Source organism: Capra hircus, chromosome 16 (assembly GCF_001704415.2).
Source record: "Capra hircus breed San Clemente chromosome 16, ASM170441v1, whole genome shotgun sequence".
Classification (NCBI taxonomy): domain Eukaryota; kingdom Metazoa; phylum Chordata; class Mammalia; order Artiodactyla; family Bovidae; genus Capra; species Capra hircus.
In genome coordinates this window covers 39842347-39864092 of record NC_030823.1, presented here as the reverse complement: position 1 = coordinate 39864092, position 21746 = coordinate 39842347, and the positions used below count along the sequence as shown (strand labels likewise).

Genomic DNA, 21746 nt, shown 5'->3' with positions numbered 1-21746 from the left:
CTTGTTCTTGGTAACTTTTCTATGCCGTGTGAGAACAAGCATGCTTTAAATTAAAAATCCTCAAAAGGCTGGTCATTCTGTTCCAAGTGAATGTGAGTACATTTTCTTTCCCCAACAGAGAAAAAAAGGAGCATGCTCTGTTGACACAGGCTCCACAGTAAAAGCCAGCATTAAAGCTGTCTGGGTCACCTCATCAAGTGCCTCGTGAGCGCCTAGTGATCACCAAAGGAATAAGCCAATAAGTGCATGATGCTCGCTGTGTTTGTAATGTACACTGTTTGCGCTGTTTCGGAGACGAATCTTCTTTTTCGCTGTATTGGTTCTCACCCTCTAACTTTGTCTCTCCTGTCTACCAGGCCTCCCCCTTGTCTACCTTAGAACTAGGAGTACAGCCAGTCTGACTAACCTAGAGCACCAGATCTATGCTAGAGGTACAGTACAGCCAAGCGAGGGCTTGCTTTATTTTCCTGTTTCAAGAACTGCCTTGTACGTCTTATTTTCTGTGAACACGGGAGCCAAATGGGGGTATACCCAGTTATGAGTACTTTGTTTTAGTAACAGGAAAGATCATTTCCAACTAATGGACAAAGTGCCGTCTTGTATTAGAAGGAAGTGACATGCTGATTCTCATTCTGTCTCTTGCATCTGCTTTTTAACCTTTAGTGGAAATGAAATCAACTCCACAGTGTATGATGCAGAAACATCCAGTGTCAGTTAGAGGTGATGTCTATACTGAAAATCAAGACAACCGTCCTCCTGCAGCAAGTCTTTGTTTATAGACTACTCTGTGAATGTTTATTCTCATGGTAATGCAAAGGGCGGTGTGGAGTAGGAGCTATGATGATCAGCAATGGAGCTCAGAAAAAAATTTCCAGTCAATAATTGCTTAGACAAAAAACTTAATTTCCTTAGAAATGAATTGAGGTTCTTAGGAGGTAGAAAAAAGAATGTTCTTTGTTTCTATCTCTGATCCTTTAAGGGTTCTTGAGAATTTGACTGGTAAGTAAATATGAGAGGCAGACATCATAAACTTCAAGGAATTAGAATACCAAAATGTTCAGTTCTTCTTTTGTGTGAAGGAGTGCAGTTTAATGTGAATGATTTATGTTTGTCCTTGGCTACCACCACCAGATCCTGGGTCATAGTGTATTTTGTAAAAATATACCTTTTGAGCTTCATCTACTAGGAGTTCAGAACAGGGATATTAGTCAATGAGGGCAGTACTATGATTTTTTCCTGAAAGGTTTTGCTAGGATTGATGTTCGTGAAGAGGGCTCCCAAAGCCCAGGCTTGATTCTTCATTGTTTCATGAATTTATACTTCTAAGTTTTTCTTTATCTGTTATTTCATCTTTTGGGCTAAGCAGAGCATTATTCCTGTGTAGTCCATGGGGACAAAAGCTCAGAGAGACTAAGTAATTTGCCTCCATTCACATGAGAGGCCTGGGACTTTATTTCTCATGATTTACAAGCCAGGTCCTTTCTCATAGGCTGAGCTGCTTACAGAGCATTAGAACCCGCACTGTGTATAATGGTCACATTTCCCTGGGGATCAGGTCCACAGGGCAGACATTGCCTCAGCTGGAGCTATTTAAACTAAACGTGGACGTGAGGAGCTTGGGGTTCTTTCAGCCTGTGAACCAATTAGGTCTGGTCACCAAAGGAGGTTTCTGAGGCTACCAGGGAATCCTGTTCTCTTTGGTGAGCTTGGGGCTTTTGTCCTGTGGCGCTATGCCCAAGCCAGGTACACAGCTGATCTGGACTCTTAAGTGTGGAAGATATCCTCTCCTTCCCCTGTGAGTTTAGACTTGTGAGCCTCTCCACATATTTTTATCCTCAGTGAGGCAGGCTGTTGAAGTCTCTGCGGGTGTATGCAATCCACACAATCAGCTTGGGGACCTTAGCAGTGTGCCTACCTAGGCTATTTAATTTCACAGCCATATACTCGTGAATACCTTTATATGGGTTCCTAGCACTTTATTCCATGTTACAGTGTGATCAAAGCTATTTGCCACCTGTTCTTTTTAAATCTAATTTGCAAATGGAAACTTAGCGTCTGGCTCACAGTGGGATATGAAAGCACATCTGGCTTCTTTTCCTCCTGGGCCCTTTATCTCCTTCAGTAAAGCTGCTCTCTGGCTCAAGGAAAGGGAGGTTCCTTTCAAGGTGCCACAGTGAGTACTGTTTACCCTGCTGACAGCTCTTAAATTTTTTACTCCCCCTCTGCTCTTGTCAGCAGGCTCACAGCTACTCCTTAATTTTCAACTTGTTGAACACTTGATTTTTTTTTTTTTAAATCAAGCCTTGGGAACTAAGTGAGGCCATTGGGATGAGAAATGAGCGTATTCTAGGTGGAGATTATATTTAGATGCATTTGGGGTGTCTCTAAAAAGCTAACCACTAAGTTGTGGGAACACGCTGGAGCCTACTCACTTAACTTAGACTCCCCTGAGCCGTTCTTACCAGAACAGAACTTGTCTTAACCTGAAATGGCTTGTTGTGGCGTGTGTAGAGCACTAACTTCTGAAAACTTGAGAAGCTACAAAGGGAAAAGGAAACAGTAGTTACTTTTCAGAAGATGTGACACTGACTTAACCCTACTGCCCCTGTGCCGTATTCGAGAGGTGGGAGAGGCAGGCTTTGGTGGGGTTGGCCTTCTTGATTTTGCTGGCCGGAAACACACGGTCCTAGAAGATGAATTGAATTTTGCTGTAGTCTTCTCAGCCGGCAACTGCAGGCACCTCCAGCTGTCATTTTCTCCACAGCTGCAGACCACTTGGATCCTGGTCTTCCGAGGGCTGTCTTTGTGCTTTAAAGCCAGAAGAGAGTAAGACTGGGCCTCGCCGGTTTTTGTAGGCTGGGTGTGTGTTGCTGAGCACGTCAGCCTGGAGGCTTCTGGGCTGCTGCTGCCTTCGTAGTTCCTGCTCCCACTTCGCTCTTTCTTCGTGCGGCCAGTAGAGGGAGCACAGGCCCCGGTAGGAGCCAGGGCCTGTGCTCCCAGGAGTGCACAGCAGGCCGCACGGGCACCGGAGAGCCTTCCTCAGTCTGTTTCCAGTGTTCATCGTCAGGTCCAGCTCCCCCTAGAATTGGCTCATATGGATCAGTGTTTCTCTCCAGTTTGCCCGATTAGAAGCTGCTTTGTGAAGGAAACCATATTTTGTGTTCCTCTTGGCATCTCCATAGAACCTGCCTAATACAGATGGTGAGGATATCTGTGCCAGAAAAATGAGCTAAAAACTTCTCTTAAATAGCTTTGGGATAGTTATCTTTTTGAACTTCCAGAGAGGAAAGCCCACAACTGCATATGTAAGAGAACAGGAAAGGATGTTTTTATTTTTTTATAAATGTGCTTAGTATGACTCAAGGGTAACTGTTATACAAAAGAAAGCTTCCTGAAAGTACAAGTGTTTTGAACAGAGTGATACAAGTACACGTGTTCTGTCTTGCTGCAGTTCAGGTTATCCATTTAGAATGGCTTTCTTGGAAGCAGTGGAGGTTCATGTCTGTCTGTCTTGATGCCAGCCGTGTTAGGTCTAATGCCTTCTCCTGAGTTACTGCCCATAAGAATCACGGGAGAATTGTGAGGTGAGACTTGTCAACCGTCACAGTCAGTTGTTGGGGGACTGAGTCATCTCATAGTAGGTGGCAGAGTACATGGAGATGTCCTGCTTGGCCTGTCAGCACACCTGTGGTGCTTCGTTCTTTTTTCTCTCCACTATCAGCCTCTGCACAAGAGGCCATGGTGGGCACTGCCTCCAGGTGTGGGGAGGGTCTCTCCTGCACAGGTCAGGGCGTGCGCTAACGGCCTTCTGTTTGCTCACAGCAGAGATGAAAGCCCCTAAGCGCCGGCAGCCGTTTGTCCCTTTTGCTCTGAGGAATCATACAGGCTGTACTTTGTGGTTTGCCACCCTGACCACCACGCCCACCAGGTAAGGAACACGGGATCTGTCACCCGGTGCCATCTCTATCACCGCAGGCTCCTGTGTACCAACCCGGCAGAGCAAGGCGGGCCCTCCGTGAGGCTCTTAGGATCCATTGCATTTGAATCAATAACGTGCTGTCTTGCTGAGACTTATGATGGAGGTTCTGGTTTTACGTAGAGTCTGTAGTCAGAGAAGTAGATCTTGACTCTGAAATATCCAAACTGTGATCTTGATCCTGGCATCCATTGTTTTTAAAGTAAAAGTTGAGCAGTTTAAGGATGTGAAAGAAAAGTCACTCCATCCTTTCTCCTTGGTCTTCATTTCTACTTCCCCCTTTAAGAGAAGCTGTATGCTATTATGAAATCAAATGTTTTGCCCATTTTTCTTCCAAAACTGCTTGAAAATACCTCTCATATCCCTCACCTCTACCCCGAAGTATCTTCCAAACCTGCAGCACACTTGAGTCCAGGTGGAACTGGGTGGAGTTGGGAGAACAAATGAGTTCACCTAAACCAAGTGAGAAGGCTCTCTAACAACTTTCTGCCGATTTAGACCTTGGTTCAGCTCTCCAAATGCAGGCCTGTCTTCCCAATTTAGTAGTGAAGTATATGAAATGAGGACCAGAATCAGTTGATTTGAGAATGTATTTCTCCTGCCTCCACCAAGTATGGTAGTGCTCCAGAAGAAACTTTTTTTTTTAAGTCACTTTTTAGTTAATAGTCACTTAAAAAAAAGTCACTTAAATATTGGGTTGGCCAAGAAATTCATTCAGGTTTTCTAATACTATAGTTAAAAGTCACAACTAGCTTACATAACCCCTAGGGTACCAGACCCTACTGCTGGCAGCAGGTGATTCTGCAGTGATTGCTTTCCAGCTATTTGTAAAGTTTCAAATGTTGTGATTGGTTATGAAGTTAACTTGAGTTATTGACCTTTAAGGTCCTGTTTTGCAGCCAGGTTATATGGCCTTATTGCTGCAAATTACATCCTGAGTTTCTGCTTCCAGCCCTGAGTTCTGGGTGAGAGGGAGGTGGAGAGAAAGAGAGACTAGCTGATACTGTCTGCTTTGGTTCCAGGGCTGCACTGTCTCACAGCGGGAGTCCAGGGGTGGTTCCGGAAGGGAACGGGACACTTCTTGATGATGCTCACAATGTTAGCGAGTGGCGAGAAGTCCTGACGGGTGAAGAGATTCCCTTTGAATTTGAAGCAAGAGGAAAGCTAAGACACAGGTAAAAGGTGGTTTTCTTTTTGCCTCAAAAAAGGGGGGGGGAATATATATATAAAAATAATTGTCCCTAGTGTTTTGCCTCTTCACTTTCCTTTGTTAATGACTTTAATGTTTTAGTTTTAAAAGGCATTTAGAAAACCAGTGTTTCCTTTTTTAAAAAATATAATGACTATTTGGGAATACATTTCTTTCCATCAGTTATCCCTTTATTTGACATGTGAGGTGGTAACTGGTATGTTCCATGTAACTACTTTTGAAGCATAGACAGATCATTGCCCTCCAGTTCATTGCATCCTAGCTGGTTTTCATGATGGATTGGTGACATGGTCTTATGAAAAACATTATCAAAGCACAGTGAGTTTTAAGCTACACATGTACCCTTTCAGCAAGCAGATGGTTTTAGGAAGCAAAGCCGGTAAGATGCGCTCATTCTTTTTTGTCTTAATATTTACTTATTTGGCTGTGTCAAACCTTAGCTGTGGCACGAGGGATCCTGACTGTGTCATGTGGGATCTTCCGTTATGGTGCACGGACTCTCTAGGTGCGAGGCTCAGGCTTTCGAGTGTATGGGCTCAGTCGTTGAGGGTTTATGGGTTTAGTTGCTCCATAGCATGAGGGATCTTAGTTCCAAGACCAGGGGTCAGACGCATGTCCCCTGCATTGGAAGGACTCTTAACCGGTGGACCCCCAGGGAAGCTGCATAAGATACTCTCATTCTAAGAATAACTCACTTAGGGAGACCACTTGCTAATGCACTCAAAGCCACCAGCTGAAGGCTGGGAATAAATGCGAAAGAACATTGTGCCTGGTAACCGACAGGCTGTAAAATGTGTAATAAAATGTTCTTTTACTTCCCAACGTTTTTAAGTAGAAGAGCTGTCTGGTGGATACTGAATAGTTAAGATTTGAGCGTTTGCGCCTCAACATCTAAAACTTCAGAGACTGGCTTCAGCCTTCTCTGGTCACATGTGTTCTTGGTGCGTTGATTCTTTGTATGCAGACGTGCTGCTCAAACACTTCTTCCTTCCATATAGCTCTGTGCCTGTGCACATTACTCCCTAATGGCAAGAGTTCTGAACTTGGGTGCCTCCAGTGATTTTTAGGAAAAAAACAGTCTATAAAAAAAAATCTCTGCGCTGGGCACATGTACCTGGAAACCATGTTAAAATTTCCAGGGAAGAGTGGTGAGCATTTTTCTGTTCCACAGAGTTCCTGGAGAAGCTAATTATAGAACCATTTGCTGTATTTCTTAATAAGCACTGCCTCTTGTAGGAGCGGTTTGGCTTTTTTGTCATTTCCGTTTCCATGTTTTGTAACTCATTTCAAGTCCCACCTTTCTGCTTGAATTCATTGAAATAAATGCCTTCTCTGGCGTTTCCCCCTTTGGCATCCTGTCCCCCACTCCCTGCCTCCCTCCCCTCTTCCCTTCCTGTCAGCCTCAAGTCCAATTCCTCATTTCAGGCTTCTGGCTTGAATTAGGCAGAATCTAAAATAGAATTAAATGTGCAATTTCCTCCCGTTCCTCCTGTTCTGCCCACTGCCTTCTGCTGCAGTTTCAGCAGAGCACTTTAGCCCTAAAACCCTGCGGGCTCTGTGTCTCATTACCCTGTCTGTAAGCTTCTAGGACTGAAGCCCAGTGACTGAGTGTGGTTCTGAGAGAAGCTGGAGATTCCACAAAAGAACCAAGGAGAAAATGTCGTTTTAGGCATTTCCAAGAGTGTGGTTATGTGATTACATTGCTAGTGTAGCATTTTCACTACCCCACTGTCCCACTTTTAGCTGATGTTATCATTTCATAAAGGTTCAAGTGTAGGGGTGGGTGGAAGACAGACCTGAGTTAGTTCACCTGGTTTGTACAGAGGGAGGGCAGTTGCCACTCTTACTCAAGCTCTGTACATCTTGCAGTTTTGTTTTAAGCATAAGACACAGTTAAAAATATCCTCTTGATTTCCCTTGCATTAGGTAATCACCAAAAAGTTTGGCCAGCTGGGTTTTTATGTCATTATGCAGTAAATCCGATTTCAGGCTTTGCTTCTACTCCTCCCTTGATAGGATTGTGCTTAATGTCTTTTTCCGTGTTCTGCCTGACAGACACACCCATGACCTCCGGATCCATCAACTGCAAGTAAGAGTGAATGGCTGGGAGCAAGTGAGCCCAGTGTCTGTGGACAAAGTCGGGACCTTTTTCCGATATGCTGCACCAGATAAGAATTCCTCATCCTCTACGGTGTGTGGCTGTGGCAAGGGTGTTCAGTGGCAGGGTTGTGCCTTGGCCACACACCCTGAAAGCCAGGCAGTCAGACAGGCCTGTAGTAGCCTTGCTCTAGTGAAATCTTATTTCTTTTTTTAACTTTTTATTTTATATTGGAGTATAGCCTGATTGACAATGTTGTAATAGTTTTAGGTGACAGCAGAATGACTCAGCCGTACATTTCCATTCTCCCCCAAACTCCCCTCCTATCGAGGCTGTCATATAACACTGAGCAGAGTTCCCTGTGCTATACAGTGGGGTCCTTGTTGGCCATCCATTGTAAATGAAACTTTCTCGTTCTTCGTTTTTCTTAGTGCTGGGAAGAAGACCCAAGATTATTTTGGGTCAGTCAGAGGCGCTGATAATCACCATATAGATAAGCCAGCCAGTGGTTAGTTTTAGTAGAAAAACAGGACCTAAAATTGGCATCAACACATATTACCCTACCTGTGCAACTCCATTTTATCCTCACCTAGACCAACTGGCAATTTACAAGCTTGCCAAACGTACATTGGCTTTATTCCACGTATCATTATGCTTCCTTTATATTCTATCTTAACTACACTTTTATGAGGCTACTCCTTGATCCTTCTAGCTCTGTGTCTCCAAATTCTCCTCTCTGGCATAAAGACGGATGTCCGCTGTTGTTTATTTTCTGGTCACACATCCTCTTACATACCCTGGCCCTGATTTTACCCAGCTGTAGTTCTAGAGGTTGGAGGCCAGCCTGGAGAATGCAGCATTCCTGACCAGAATGTGCAGGTGGAGGCTGGCATCCCAGCTGATAGGACCGCCGTGGGTGCTCTTGCCAGACAGTCACACTTCGAGGGATAATGGTGTTCCTTGTTGAGTAGCCAGTGGTGACTAGGAAAGCACAAATTTGCAGAGATGTGGGAGCTTTCCTCATGCATGCTTGCTTCATGAAATATGTTCTTGAAAGACGCTGATGTTTTCACGGTCTGTCTCATGCCCCAAGTTTCTTAGAAAAAGAAGTTTTCTTTCAAGATTACTTTTTTCTGCCCAAGTTCACATCTAGGAACAAAAGGACCAATTCCCCCCAGAGACACCTTTCTATTGTCTTGATGTATCCTGGAGAATTTTGTGTATATTGAATGATTGTAAAAGGAATATTGTTTTTCCCATATCTTCCAAGATGCTTTTTCTTCATAGTAGACCATACTTTACCCAGGAGTATTTATAAACATCGCCCTTGCAAACAACTCAAGTTGTCATTGAATTTAACGATGTCTGTCTCTTAGCTCTGTACTGATTCTTTGACTTTGGGGATCTTTCTTAGATCGGCAGCCCGAGCAGCAGGACAAATATTATCCATCCCCAAGTTTATGTGAGTATGATTTTTCTGTGTCACTGTGTTTACTGAATGCACACATAGCTCCTGATGACCACTGGACTCTGTGGTTGGAATTTATCTTTTCCATTTTCTGTTAATGATTTCCTTCCTTTTAAAAGAACTTGCAAGGAAATGTTTTCACCTAACTTGGTATGTGAAACTGAATATTATAGGGAAGGAGGGAAAAAGGGAAAATGGTTTAGTCCAAGGTCTCATTTTCTAAGTTAAATATAAATTAACCTTTGTACAGCTATACGTATTTTACAGGTTTTCCCCCAAAGGTCAACATGAAAGTAACTCAGAATGAAAAATAGTAAGCTTCCCTCCCCCATTTGATTTTTGAAACATCACCACAGGATGACATTAAAAGGCTGTTTTGTGGTTTTTGCTTATAATTTCTTCTCCCTGAGGATAGTAAGTTTTAAAATGTGAAATTTCAGATAAGCGTAGAGGCAACAAGATCAAGATTTAAGACAGTTGTTACTGGGCCCTCGTTCTCCCGGGCTTTGCTGGGCTGCGTCAGCGGAGGCTTTCATGATAATTGTGTCCTTTTGATAACACTTTAGGAGGCTGTACTCCACCTTAAAAATTTTTTCTTTTTTAATTTAAAAAATTTATTTGTTTTTAATTGGAGGATAATTGCTTTACAATATTGTGTTGGTTTCTGCCATATCTCAACATGAATCAGCCATAGGTATATGTATGTCCCCTCCCTCTTGAACCTCCTTCCCAACCCTCATCCCATCCCACCCCTCTAGGTCATCACAGACACCAGGTTAAACTCCCAGTGTTACATAGCTCCTTCCCATTAGCTGTGTATTTATACATGGTAATGTACATGTTTCAGTGCTACTCTCTCCCTCTCCTGCCCTCGCTGTGTCATAAGTCTGCTCTCTGTGTCTGAGTCTCTATTCCTGCCCTGCGAATAGGTTCATCATATTAGGTTCTAGATATAATATGTGTTAATATACAATATTTGTTTTTCTCTTTCTGACTTACCCTACTCTGTATAACAGACTCTAGGTTCATCCACCTCACTTAAACTGACTCAAATGCAATCCTTTTTATGGCTGAGTAGTATTGCATTATATATATGTACTCCAGCTTCTTTATCCATCCCTCTGTCAACTAACATCTAGGTTGCTTCCACGTCCTGGCTATTGTAAATAGTGCTGCAGTAAACATGAGGGTACGTTTATCTGTACTCTTCCTTTGCATTGGAACTACCTGGAAGTTTTGATTTAAAACATGGATCTTTTCCTTTGGTTGTTTCTTAGGTTGGTTTTCACATAGTGTTTGTTTTAATGAAAAAACTAGTAGTATGGAAAGCTTAGATGTTGTGTCGTTTATTTCTCTAATAAAAAAAAAAGCAGTATCAATATATTCTGAGTACTCAGAGTAATAGTTTTAAAAACCTTCTATTTTACCTAATGTGAAATTTTATATTAAAAAAAAAACAAAACCCTAAATTCTTGGCACATGGTAGTGGCACAAAGTGTGTGTTAAATGTGTGTTAAATGTGTGCATGGATACATGAACACAAATAGGAAACAGTAGCTGCACCTATAAGATCAGAAATAAATCAGTTTCCTCTAGTATCTTGGATGGCATCATTGACTCAATGGATACTGAGCAAATCCCGGGTTTTAGTGAAGGACAGGAGGCCTGGCATGCTGCAGTCCATGGGGTCTCAAAGAGTTGGACATGACTGAGTGAGTGAACAGCTAGTACCTTGAGTTTTATGAACCTTGGTGTCCTGTTAAAAAAAAGAGTAATTATTGAGCAGAACTTAGATTATTATCATTGTGAAGAAGTTTTCTTTTAAAGTTCTTTGAAATCCAAATGTTGGCTTTTTATAGGTATGTCAACAGACAGTGTATGGACATATTGAGTAAATTTCATCACATTTAGGAAAAAAAGTTATTCTTCCTAGGAAAGGCATGCCAGTACAAATAGCTCTTCAGAATTGGCTGTTATAATAGTGGGTATTAAAGGATATTCACTCCTATTAAAGCAGAGTGGTTTTAGAGCTTAATGACTCATTTCACTGAAGATATATAGTCATAGTAAGATGCTTTATGTAGGCCTTCTGACCACTATTATTATACTTGGCGTGATTTTCAAATGCCACACTTTTTTTATTATTTCTCTCTTTTCCATAGTTCTCTTCACTCCCACCCGTCCGGGTCGTCTTTGCAGTGACAATGGAAGGCAGTGCTCGGAAGGTGATCACGGTCCGATCAGCCCTCATTGTGAAGAACAGACTTGAGACGCCGATGGAACTGAGACTGGACAGCCCGTCAGCTCCAGACAGTGAGTTCTGACACTGCCTCCTTGTACCCTGAGCTGGGCTTCGGGGTGGGAGACATGCCTGAGTGCTAACGTGTTTCTGTGGCAGAGCCCGTGGTCCTTCCCGCCATCATGCCAGGAGACTCTTTTGCTGTGCCTTTACACCTTACTTCTTGGAGACTGCAGGCCCGGCCCAAAGGACTGGGTGTGTTTTTCTGTAAAGCTCCTATTCACTGGACTAATGTAGTGAAGACTGCCGAAGTCAGTAGCAGCAAACGAGAATGCCACTCCATGGACACGGAGAAAAGCCGGTTCTTCAGGTAAGCATGGCACGGTAGTGCCATGTAGATTTTGCCATTTTTTTTCCCTTTATGCTTTCTCTGAGGACCCTTAGTGATTCATTTGTGCTTATTGAAAACCCTAAAGTTCTTACTTCTTAAGTGTTAGAGTTCATAAAAATTCAAGAGTTAACCCTGGGCAGGAGAATGGCTGTTACTTACCACCTAATATTCATGGGAGAAACAACCACAAACCCAGTACTCACACATATGCGATTAGAAAGTGGTCTGTCTGCATCAGCTTAAAGAGAAGACATGGAAAGGGACTTCCCTTGTGGTTCAGTGGTTAAGAGTCCACCTTGCAATGCAGGGGATGCAGGTTTGATCCCTGGTCCAGGAACTAAGATCCCACATGCCACAGAGCAACTAAGCCCAAGTGTCCCAACTAAGACCTGATGTAGGTAATAGATATATAAGTGTATGTGTATATGTGTGTGTGTGTGTGTGTGTATTTATTTATTTATTTTAAAAAGAGTACATATCTGGAGAGGGAAGAAAAAACAATGACAAGTTCTGATTCCCACATTGGGGAGCAAAATCCTAGAGGTGGGAAATTTTCAAATGACAGATTTCAAAGGAATGTGGGTAAAGGTACATCTAATACTGACTTTTCTTGGGGACTTTGACAAAATTGTCATGTAGACTCCTCATTTCCTCTTCTGAAGAGTACAAGTAATATGATACTAGAGTCAATGTTAGAAAAAACACTGGATTGCTATTGTGAGATCTTTCTAAACTTAGACTTTAAACTTGTTTAAATGAGAGATGATCAGCTTTAGTTTCCTTTATAGCAAAGACAGGCATATACTTAGTTTAAGAAGATGATAAAGGAGAACAAGAAGAATATAAAGAATGCCAGTATACCCTTTATCCAGATTTACCAATTGTTAACAGACTACTCTTGGTGACTTATAAAACAAAAAAACAATAAAGATATAAATGGTTTTGAACAGTGCTGTTAGGCAGCTTGTTAAAATTGGCATTTATGAAACATTTTAACCATCAATTCCAATTGCATTTTTATTTCAAGTATCTGCGGACATTCATCAGAAGAGACCATCTCCTGGGCCATAAAACAAAGATCAACAAATATTAAAGAATTGAAACCCCTCACAATGTATTTCATTATTGTGATAGTTATTAAGTTAGACACCAATGACAATAAGGTGCTTACAAAACCCCTAATATTTGCAAATTAAGCGATACATTTCTAATAACCTGTGGGTTAAAAAGACATCACAAAGAAAATAATATTTTTAAATGAATACTAATGAAAACCAGGCATATTAAAATATGGGGGATGAAGCAAAGGCAGTCCTAAAGGGAAATGGGTAGCTTTTAATGCTCACATTAGGAAGTCAGGAAGACGTAAAATCACTGCTCTAAACTTCTTCCTTAACGTAGAAGAGCAAACTAAACACAGAGAAATAGGAAAAGAAAAGAAGTATGAAAATCAACAAAGTAGAAAATAAACAATAGGAAAAATTAACTGTCAAAATTGGCTTTTTGAAAAGATTCACAAGCTTGATAAACCTCTAATAAGACCAAACATGTTGCGAGGCAAGAAAACACAAATTGCCCGTATAAGGAGTAGAGAAAAAGAATTGCTCTAGACCCACCCTACAGATATTAAAAGATTTGTTATAAACAATTTTATGTAAATAAATTCCACACTGGAAGGATAAATTTCTTGAAAGATACAGATCACCAAAACTAACACAAAAAAGAAATAGGAAACTCAAATAACCCAATATCTGTTAAATAAATTTAATTTATAATACAAAGGCTTCACACAAAGAACATTTAGGACCATAAAACTTCACTAGTGAATTCTACAGACATTTAGGGAAGAAATCAGACAGGCTCTTTGCAGACTCTTTCAGAAAGTAGGGGAGGAGGGAATAGTTTTGACTCATTTTAAGAGGCCAGCATTCCTGATACCAAAAGTGATATAGTTATTATTAAAGAAAGAAAAAAAGAAAACTACAAACTAGTATTCCACCATGAAGAGACGCAAAAATTCTTAACAGAATACTCCCGAATAGAATCCAGGGAGTGAAGTTTATCCCAGTAATATAATAAGCTTAACATTCAAAACTGATAAATGTTTGGGTTTTTTTTTTTTTTTTTTTAAAGCATGTGTGTGTTAATTGCTTAGTCATGTCCAACTCTTTGTGACCCTATGGACTATATAGCTCACCAGGCTCCTTTGTCCATTGGATTCTCTAGGCAAGAATACTGGAGTGGGTTGCTGTTCCCTTCTCTATGGGATCTTCCCCATCCAGGGATTGAACCCAGGACTCTTGCATTACAGGCAGATTCTTTACCAACTGAGCCGTCAGGGAAGCCCTTTAAAAAGTATGAGACTTCATTTTATCAAGACTTACGAATTCCAGATCAACCTATGGAAATCAATTATATGCTTATATTTTAGCCGTGAACAAATGGAAAATGTGATTTTAAGAAACACCATTTACAGTAGCACCAAAAATTTTTATTATTTAGGAATCAGTCTAGGGAATGATACACCAGTCTTTTACCCTAAGAATTACAAAGCTTTGCTGAGGGATAGTAAAGAATCTGCCTGCCCGTGCAGGAGATGGGGGTTTGATCCCTGGATCAGCAAGATCCCTTGGAGAAGGAAATGGCAACCCACTCCAGTATTCTTGCCTGAAAAATCCCACAGCTAGAGGAGCCTGGTAGGCCCCAGTCCATGGGGTCGCAAAAGAGTCAGACACGATTTAGCGACTGAACAGCAACAAAATTAATGAAAACCTATTAACTAAGTGGAAAAACAATCAGGTTCATGAATTGGATTGTTAGGATTTCCATTCTCACTAAATTGATCGGGAGATACAACCCAGTTGGTTATCAATAAAATGAGTTTTTTAAAAAATGGCTTATGAACCAAATACGGACACATACAACAACATGGCTGAATCTGGTTAAAACTTAATGCAAAAAAAAAAAAAAAACCCAGACAGAAAGAGTAAATACATCCTGTATCATTCCATTTATGCCATTCAAGAACAGACACAGCTAACTTTTAATGATGACTATCAGAAACTGGTTGCTTGAATGATGGGGGAGGATATTGATTGGAAAGGGATATGAGGGGACTTTCTGGGATGAGAGAAATGTTCTGTAATTGGTTTTGGGTGGTGTTTATCGAGGTGTGTAGAATTGTCAGAATTCATCAAACTGAACATGTAAAATCCGTACTTTTTACTGTGATTTGATTATGCCTTAGTAAATGTGTTTGGATTGAAAATTGCAAATATCTTACCAAATTATTGAACCATTTAAATGTTATCCTGTCTCAGACTCATCTAAGGAGAAAAAATTCAAGCTCTTTATTCAAGCTGATTATTTTTACACCATTTTGTCATCACAGGTTTTGTGTGGCCATAAAGAAGGAGAATTACCCAGATTACATGCCCTCCAACATATTTTCTGACAGTGCAAAACAGATTTTCAGACAGCCTGGGCATACCATATACCTCCTGCCGACAGTGGTCATCTGCAACTTGCTCCCTTGTGAACTTGATTTTTATGTTAAAGGAATGCCCATTAATGGGACACTGAAACCTGGCAAGGAGGTGGCTCTCCACACAGCTGATACCTCCCAGAACATTGAACTGGGTAAGGGTTTAGTGAAATAATTATTTGTAATTATTCTGTGAAAGTGTTAGTGGATATCTTATGACTATTTGGCATACATTTTGGAGAAATCGTAGCACATATAATACTGCAGTAAGTTGGCTCAGGGACTTCCTTGGTGGTCCAGTGGTTAAGACTTCACGTTCCAATGCAGGGGGTGTGAGTTTGATCCCTGGTCGAAGAGTTAAGATCCCACGTGCTTCCAGGCCAAAAATCCAAAACATAAAACAGGAAAATATTGTAACAAATTCAATAAAGACTTTAAACAATGATCCACATCAAAAGGAAAAAAATGCGCCAGCTCAGAGGATTTATGCAGTTAAAAAAGCAAAACTTCTAACATAGAAAATCGTTGAAACAAAAAAACTGAACAAAACTAAAAGATCTCAAGGCAAGCACTCAACATAGCCTTTTTTCTTGTGTTGCTCAAAGGAAGTCATTTTGTCTTTTCAAACCATGCTTTTTACCAGCTGTAGAATGAACAAAATCATATATCTCTCCTCTTTTAGGAAAGGGGAAAACGTTTGCCAAGCACGCTCAGTATCCCAGGCAGTATGTCAAATACTTTGACACACACATTCTCGTGTAATCCTTACAGCAGTAGTTATGAGTCCCATTTTACTGATGAAGACATTGAGGTTTGGAATAGTTAATACATCAAGTCATTTTCAGTTGTAGGGATGAATGAAGTGAAGGTAGAGAGAGTCACTATGATAATCTGTAGCTCTTGTAGCAAGAGGGTCCTTCCGGATTTGGGACAGAAAGAATGTTTCTTTAAGGCTGCTGTAGACATGTTGAATAATAAGGATGTAGATATTTACCTTTTTTACAGTTTTGTAAGTGATTTCATTCTGTCATCTCATTTGATCTTCACAACAATGGATGTCTTAGGCAGAGAGACAGCTGTGGCCCCCATTTTACTGATAAGGAACCTGAAACTCATTGAACTTCAGCAGCGTGTCCCACAGGGAAAAGCTTACATTTTTGAATACGTAAATGCTTGAGCTTAATCTCGAAAAGAAAAAATACTGCAACCCTACTTGTCTGTTTAAAAAAAAATAGGTCTTTGCTCTGATATTTAAATGTTTCTTCAACAAATATTTACTGAGCCCCTGTATAGAATGGAAATGCCCTCCCACCCTCCAGCACTATGGGCTCTTTGAGCACTCCTTGTCTTCACTCTCATTGTTTATAGGGAGCATCACTTTTAATAAGAAACTCTTGAAGTAGATACTGCTGTTATCCCCTTTTGGCAGATGGACACAGTGAAGTTAAATAGCTTGTCCCATGTCACACAGCTGTGAGGACAGACTGGGAATTTGAAGCCAGGCAGTGAGGCTGCAGAAAACCTTAACTCTTATCCTATACTTGGCGTTTATTGGGTTTCAGACACCCAGCTGAGGGCCTGTGTAGTCAACTCTTGAATAACCAGAGCTGTGACTGATAACTTTCATTCTTCTAATTATTACACGGTTCAGACTCTCTAGTGTGACTTCTAGACCATATTTATTCTCACCCCAGCTAAAGAGAGATGGCCATTCTAATAAGGTTTCTGCCAGTTGAATGAATACTGTAGTTACTGACTTTTCCAAGAGGAATCAAATTTAGTTTGGCTGTGGGCTCTTTTGACAAACTATAAAGTGAAACTCAGAAAGACAGTAGTTTTATCTTTCTTTAGGGGTGTCCCTGGAGAATTTTCCACTCTGCAAAGAATTGCTCATTCCACCCGGAACCCAGAACTATATGGTAAGAATGAGGCTCTATGACACCAACCGGCGGCAGCTGAACCTCACCATCCGGATTGTGTGTCGAGCAGAAGGATCTTTGAAGATCTTCATTTCGGCTCCGTATTGGTTGATTAACAAAACTGGTATGTACAGAGGCTGCTCCAGTCAGCCTTTGGAGTCGGTCATGGGAATTCAGATTTATTTGCTCCACACACTAAATGGAGCCAATGCAAACAGATTAGCTCAACAGTGTAAGCTGCTGAACCTTTCTCACTCTGTAGAAGTGCTTTAATCATGGTCAAGACTGGCCTTTTGGACAACGACTGAGTCCACTGAATAAATTCAGTCATCACTTTTTTCCCCCTTGATGATATTTTTTCCTTTTATTATTTGCATCTGTCTTGGATACACTGGGTGGGATTGATATAAACATTTCCCCTCCTTCCTAAAGGGCTACCACTGATCTTCAGACAGGACAATGCAAAGACGGATGCTGCAGGCCAGTTCGAAGAACATGAGCTGGCCCGGAGCCTGAGCCCTCTCTTATTCTGCTATGCTGACAAAGAGCAGCCAAACCTGTGAGTACAGTTATTTATGGGAAGGGGAAATAAGCTCCCAGGGAAGGGGAAAATTAGCAAAGGCTATAGTATATCCGTGTAAGTAGAAATAGACTGTAGATAACCATCCTGACTTGGCAGGGGGACAGCACCATGACTTAATGGGATTTTTTTCGGATCTAATTTCTGTGTTATTCGATATGGAAAATAAACCATTTGGTTTTGGTGTATAATGAAAGCCAGTTTTATTTTCCATGTATTGAAGTGGTTCTATTCATAACTCTTCTGATGGTGAGAGACCCACATGCTCTCTTTTCTACGTGGTTTCTCTCTCCTGGAAGCACTCAGCGCAAGCAGAGGAGCTGGCTTCAGAGGGAAGACAGGTTGGCCTGTTGGTAGAGAGCCTGCACCCCATTAATCCAATCCAGGCCATCTTGTATTAGATTCTGAAATCCATCTTTCTGTTGAAATAAAGTGTGCCATTTTGAGATCTCAAAGCACTCATTACCTGTTTAAACACAGGAAAAAGCAACAATTGTGAGGATTAGCAGACATGTCCTTCTTAATGTATAGTAGGGCATTAAGGAAATGACAACCCACTCCAGTATTCTTGCCTGGGAAGTTCCATGGAGGAGCCTGGTGGGCTACAGTCCAGTGGGTCACAAAGAGTCAGACACGGCTGAGTGACTAAGCACAGGGCATTAATTCACTTTATTTATTTTTTCGTGGATTTGACATTCTGCTTTTTACAGTGGTCTTCTGATATTTAGCCTTAACCCAAAAATATGTAGGTGAATCTGACACTGCTAAAATGCCATACCCCATTATCTATAGAAGGATGCTGCAAACTTAGAGGAGGGCCACTCCAGTGGATGCAGATGCATCTATCTACCTAGAGGTTGGGCTGGAGTCAGGAGAGGACTGACCAGGGTGCTGGCCAGTAGGAGACACAAAACAGCCGCTTGACATGGGCAGCAGGCCCAGGCTCACTGTTTCCCTGAATGGATCTTGACAGTTTTAGATCCAGCGCTTGAAATTCAAAACACAGTTTGTTTTGTCCGTCAAATTCAGTTTCCAAAGCCTTTCCACGTAGATGATCTCATTTGATTCTCCCAACATTTCAGTGGATTAGGCAGCACAGCAAAGGAATGAGAAAACTGAGGAAGATGAGGAAACTGAGGCCCAGGGAGAGTTATTTGCCCAAAGTTACATTGCTTGTTAGTGGTGGAGCTGGAACACACATCTGGGAATTATGTTTCCAGGATCCATGACAGGATGCTGGCCAACTGCATGGTGCTTTGCCGTTATAATAGCACCAGGCCCTTGAATGAATGTACCATTAGCTGCATCTTCCGTACATACTTCTCTTGTATGTTCAGGGTATTTCATGAACCCTTGAAACAACAGAGTCAGGAAAGTATCAGTTTGCTTTGAATCTTTGTTTTTCAGATATTGTAGCATTTTCCTCATGCCTTATGCTCCCAGAATTGATGTTTTCCCCTAAAATGTCTAGTTGTGGAGGTCAATACATGTCACACATTGCTGAACTGTGACTACCTCTCAGATTGAGTTTTGACCACTGATTAATTGCCTCTCTGTGTTTGGGAATAACATGAAAATGAGGAAGAGTCAGTGTTAGAGTTCTAATTTTGGCCGACAGCCACAGCAAGGCTTCCTGATTAGAAAAGGTAGAATAGACTTTCTTATGGATGAATGTCTATATACGTCTTTGCTTTTCTGCCCCACAGCTGCACGATGAGAATCGGAAGGGGGATTCACCCTGAAGGCATGCCAGGCTGGTGTCAGGGCTTCTCCCTGGATGGTGGTAGTGGCGTCCGAGCTCTCAGAGTCATCCAGCAAGGAAACCGCCCAGGGCTGATCTATAACATTGGTGGGTTACATTTGGGGGAGGGGGAGAATTTAAACCATGGGCCAACGACTTCAGGCTTGGAGGGATAAGCTGGCCCTACATTTTGGTCTGTCTGCAAGTGCTGGTTTTCTCATTTGCCATTGGGTCAGGTATCCATTCTCTGAATGCTAGATTGATATCATCACAGACCTATTCTCCTAGGGATCCAAGGAGCTACCTAAACACTGCCCCTTTGAGGTCTGAGGCTGTTTAGTTTCAGACTCACCTGTGTCAGGAAAGTATCAGTTTGGCTTGAATCCTTATTTTTCATGGCAATAATAGGAACACTTAGAATGCTTTTCATCCTCCATTTCCCACGCGTTCATTGAAATCTGCAAACCCTAAGAGGGTAAGAAGCATTGTTTCCCTTGAAACTGAAGCTTAGGGGTTAAGTGACTTGTCCAGATATAAAGGGAATGTCTGGGTTGGAATTAGGATTATGACTGAGGTGTCCACATTTGAGGCAAAAAATATAAAATGCACTTGGTGGTTATGGATAATTAGAAATCCCTAAGCTAGCTTAGAGGGCTTCCCAGGTGACTCAGTGGTAAAGAATCTCTGCAGTGCAGGAGACACAGGTTTGATCCCTGGATTGGGAAGATCCCCTGGAGAAGGAAATGGCAACCCACTCCAGTATTCTTCCCTGGGAAATCTCATGGACAGAGGAGCTTGGCAGGCAAGAGTTCATGCAGTCACAAAGAGTTGGTCACAACTGAGCACACATGACTAATCTAGATTGGTGCTTTAACACTTTACACGTACAAGCTTGCTTAGGTTCTAGAGGTGGGGAGCACCAAGGGAAGATGTGCCTATGCCTGTGTGCCTCAAAAGATGTCACAAAAGATTAAGACAAACTTGATTTAATTATGTCTCAGATTTGAAGTGTTAGCAGTGCATCCTTCCTTTCCTGTATAACTTCCGGGCTTTCAAAGCATTGTTTACTCTTGAATATTGGGAAACCTTTGAGCTGTCTGTGGTAGTGGGAATGTTCTATCTTGTACTGTCCAATTTGGAGGCACTAGCCACACATGGCTGCTGAGCACTTGAGAGTACATTACTAAGAAATGTGGTGAGTGTGACAAAGAAACTGAATTTTTTTTTTTTTTTTAATTTTGGTGCATACAAGTGGTCATGTATGACTAGTGGCTACTGTTTTGGACAGTGCTGTTGTAGAGAGTCATGCTACAGAAGGAAAAATTGAGATGGTATTACTTAGCTGTTTGCCATGACTCCCATGGAGTCAGTGCTTTGTTTAAGTGTTAGAGGGTTTACTAGTGAAAGACTCTCTTCCAAGTATAGTGCTTTTTTGTTGTTGTTTTTTTAAAAAAACATGAATTTGCATGCATTCTCACTTGACATGGAAGCTGTCTCCTTTAAAGTTGACATGAAGACTTTTAATAGAAAAGATGAACTTTTATCTGATCCTCCAGCTGAGGATCACAATTTTCATGTTTGTTCACTCCATCCCTTTAGGCAAAGTCCACTTCATGCTGAGTTTGGTTTTCTGCTGGGGTGTCTGGTCCTTGATAGAGTTTCCAAAGCAAGCCCCTGCAGGTTGGCCAGAAGCCATAGTTGGGACAGATTGGAGGAAACATGGTGGTGCCTGTGCCTTTCCAAGCAGCTGGCGCTAAGTAAGCGCACAGAGTTCTGACTGAAAGGCACAGCGAGCTGTCTAGTGGAACTATGCAGTGAGTGCACACACAAACTTAGATGCTAAACGCATTCATTAGAACATGTCACTTACGTTTTTAGGGACAAGACTATGTTTCACATTTGTTGTTACACTAAAGAAAAGAAGAGAGAGTTTGAGCTAAGATGAGATTTTATATAAGATCTTGGCATGTATTAAGAGAATTTGTGGAATCTCTTATATGACTATTTTTGAAGGATTGGATAGATAACTAGCTTCCTATCAGGAAAGTTGAAAGCACAGACACAAGTGGAAAAGCCAGGCAGGGCCTGACCAGGTTACCTTAACATGTACCTCCAATAAGGATGATTTTGTATATTTTGATCTTATCAGCTATTCATTTGTTAAGGGTTTCCCAGGGCAATCTGAGATAAAAGGGAAACAAAAAAAAATTTTTTTAATTGAGTCTTGATGCTATAGACTCTTTCTGTGATATCAAATATACCTTTAATAAGTATATTAGTTGAGATCAGGCATCTGGTCCCATCACTTCATGGCAAATAGATGAGGAAACAATGGAAACAGTGGCTGGCTTTATTTTTGGGTGCTCCAAAATCACTGCAGATGGTGACTGCAGCCATGAAATTAAAAGACGCTTGCTCCTTAGAAGGAAAGTTGTGACGAACCTAGTTCAGTTTAGTTCAGTTCAGTCGCTCAGTCGTGTCCGACTCTTTGTGACCCCATGAATCGCAGCATGCCAGGCCTCCCTGTCCATCACCATCTCCTGGAGTTCACTCAAACGCACATCCATCGAGTCGGTGATGCCATCCAGCCATCTCATCCTAGACAGCATATTAAAAAGCAGAGACATTACTTTACCAACA

The 21746-nt window shown here is 41.6% G+C and overlaps 1 protein-coding gene across 5 annotated transcripts in view; it reads left to right on the top strand.

The window, feature by feature from the left end:
- Positions 1-21746, top strand: part of VPS13D (vacuolar protein sorting 13 homolog D) — a 266859-nt gene that overhangs the window by 97192 nt on the left and 147921 nt on the right. For 3 of the 5 annotated variants that reach the window (XM_018060322.1, XM_018060319.1, XM_013970145.2), the window contains 11 exons: positions 357-431; positions 3826-3928; positions 4999-5151; positions 7242-7377; positions 8699-8746; positions 10915-11065; positions 11151-11361; positions 14774-15021; positions 16718-16909; positions 17218-17344; positions 19072-19214. In XM_018060322.1, the coding sequence (XP_017915811.1) occupies positions 357-431; positions 3826-3928; positions 4999-5151; positions 7242-7377; positions 8699-8746; positions 10915-11065; positions 11151-11361; positions 14774-15021; positions 16718-16909; positions 17218-17344; positions 19072-19214 (1587 nt within the window). Of the gene's footprint in view, positions 1-356; positions 432-3822; positions 3929-4998; positions 5152-7241; positions 7378-8698; positions 8747-10914; positions 11066-11150; positions 11362-14773; positions 15022-16717; positions 16910-17217; positions 17345-19071; positions 19215-21746 lie in introns of all 5 variants that reach the window. The other 2 variants (XM_018060321.1, XM_018060320.1) reach the window with 2 other exon arrangements.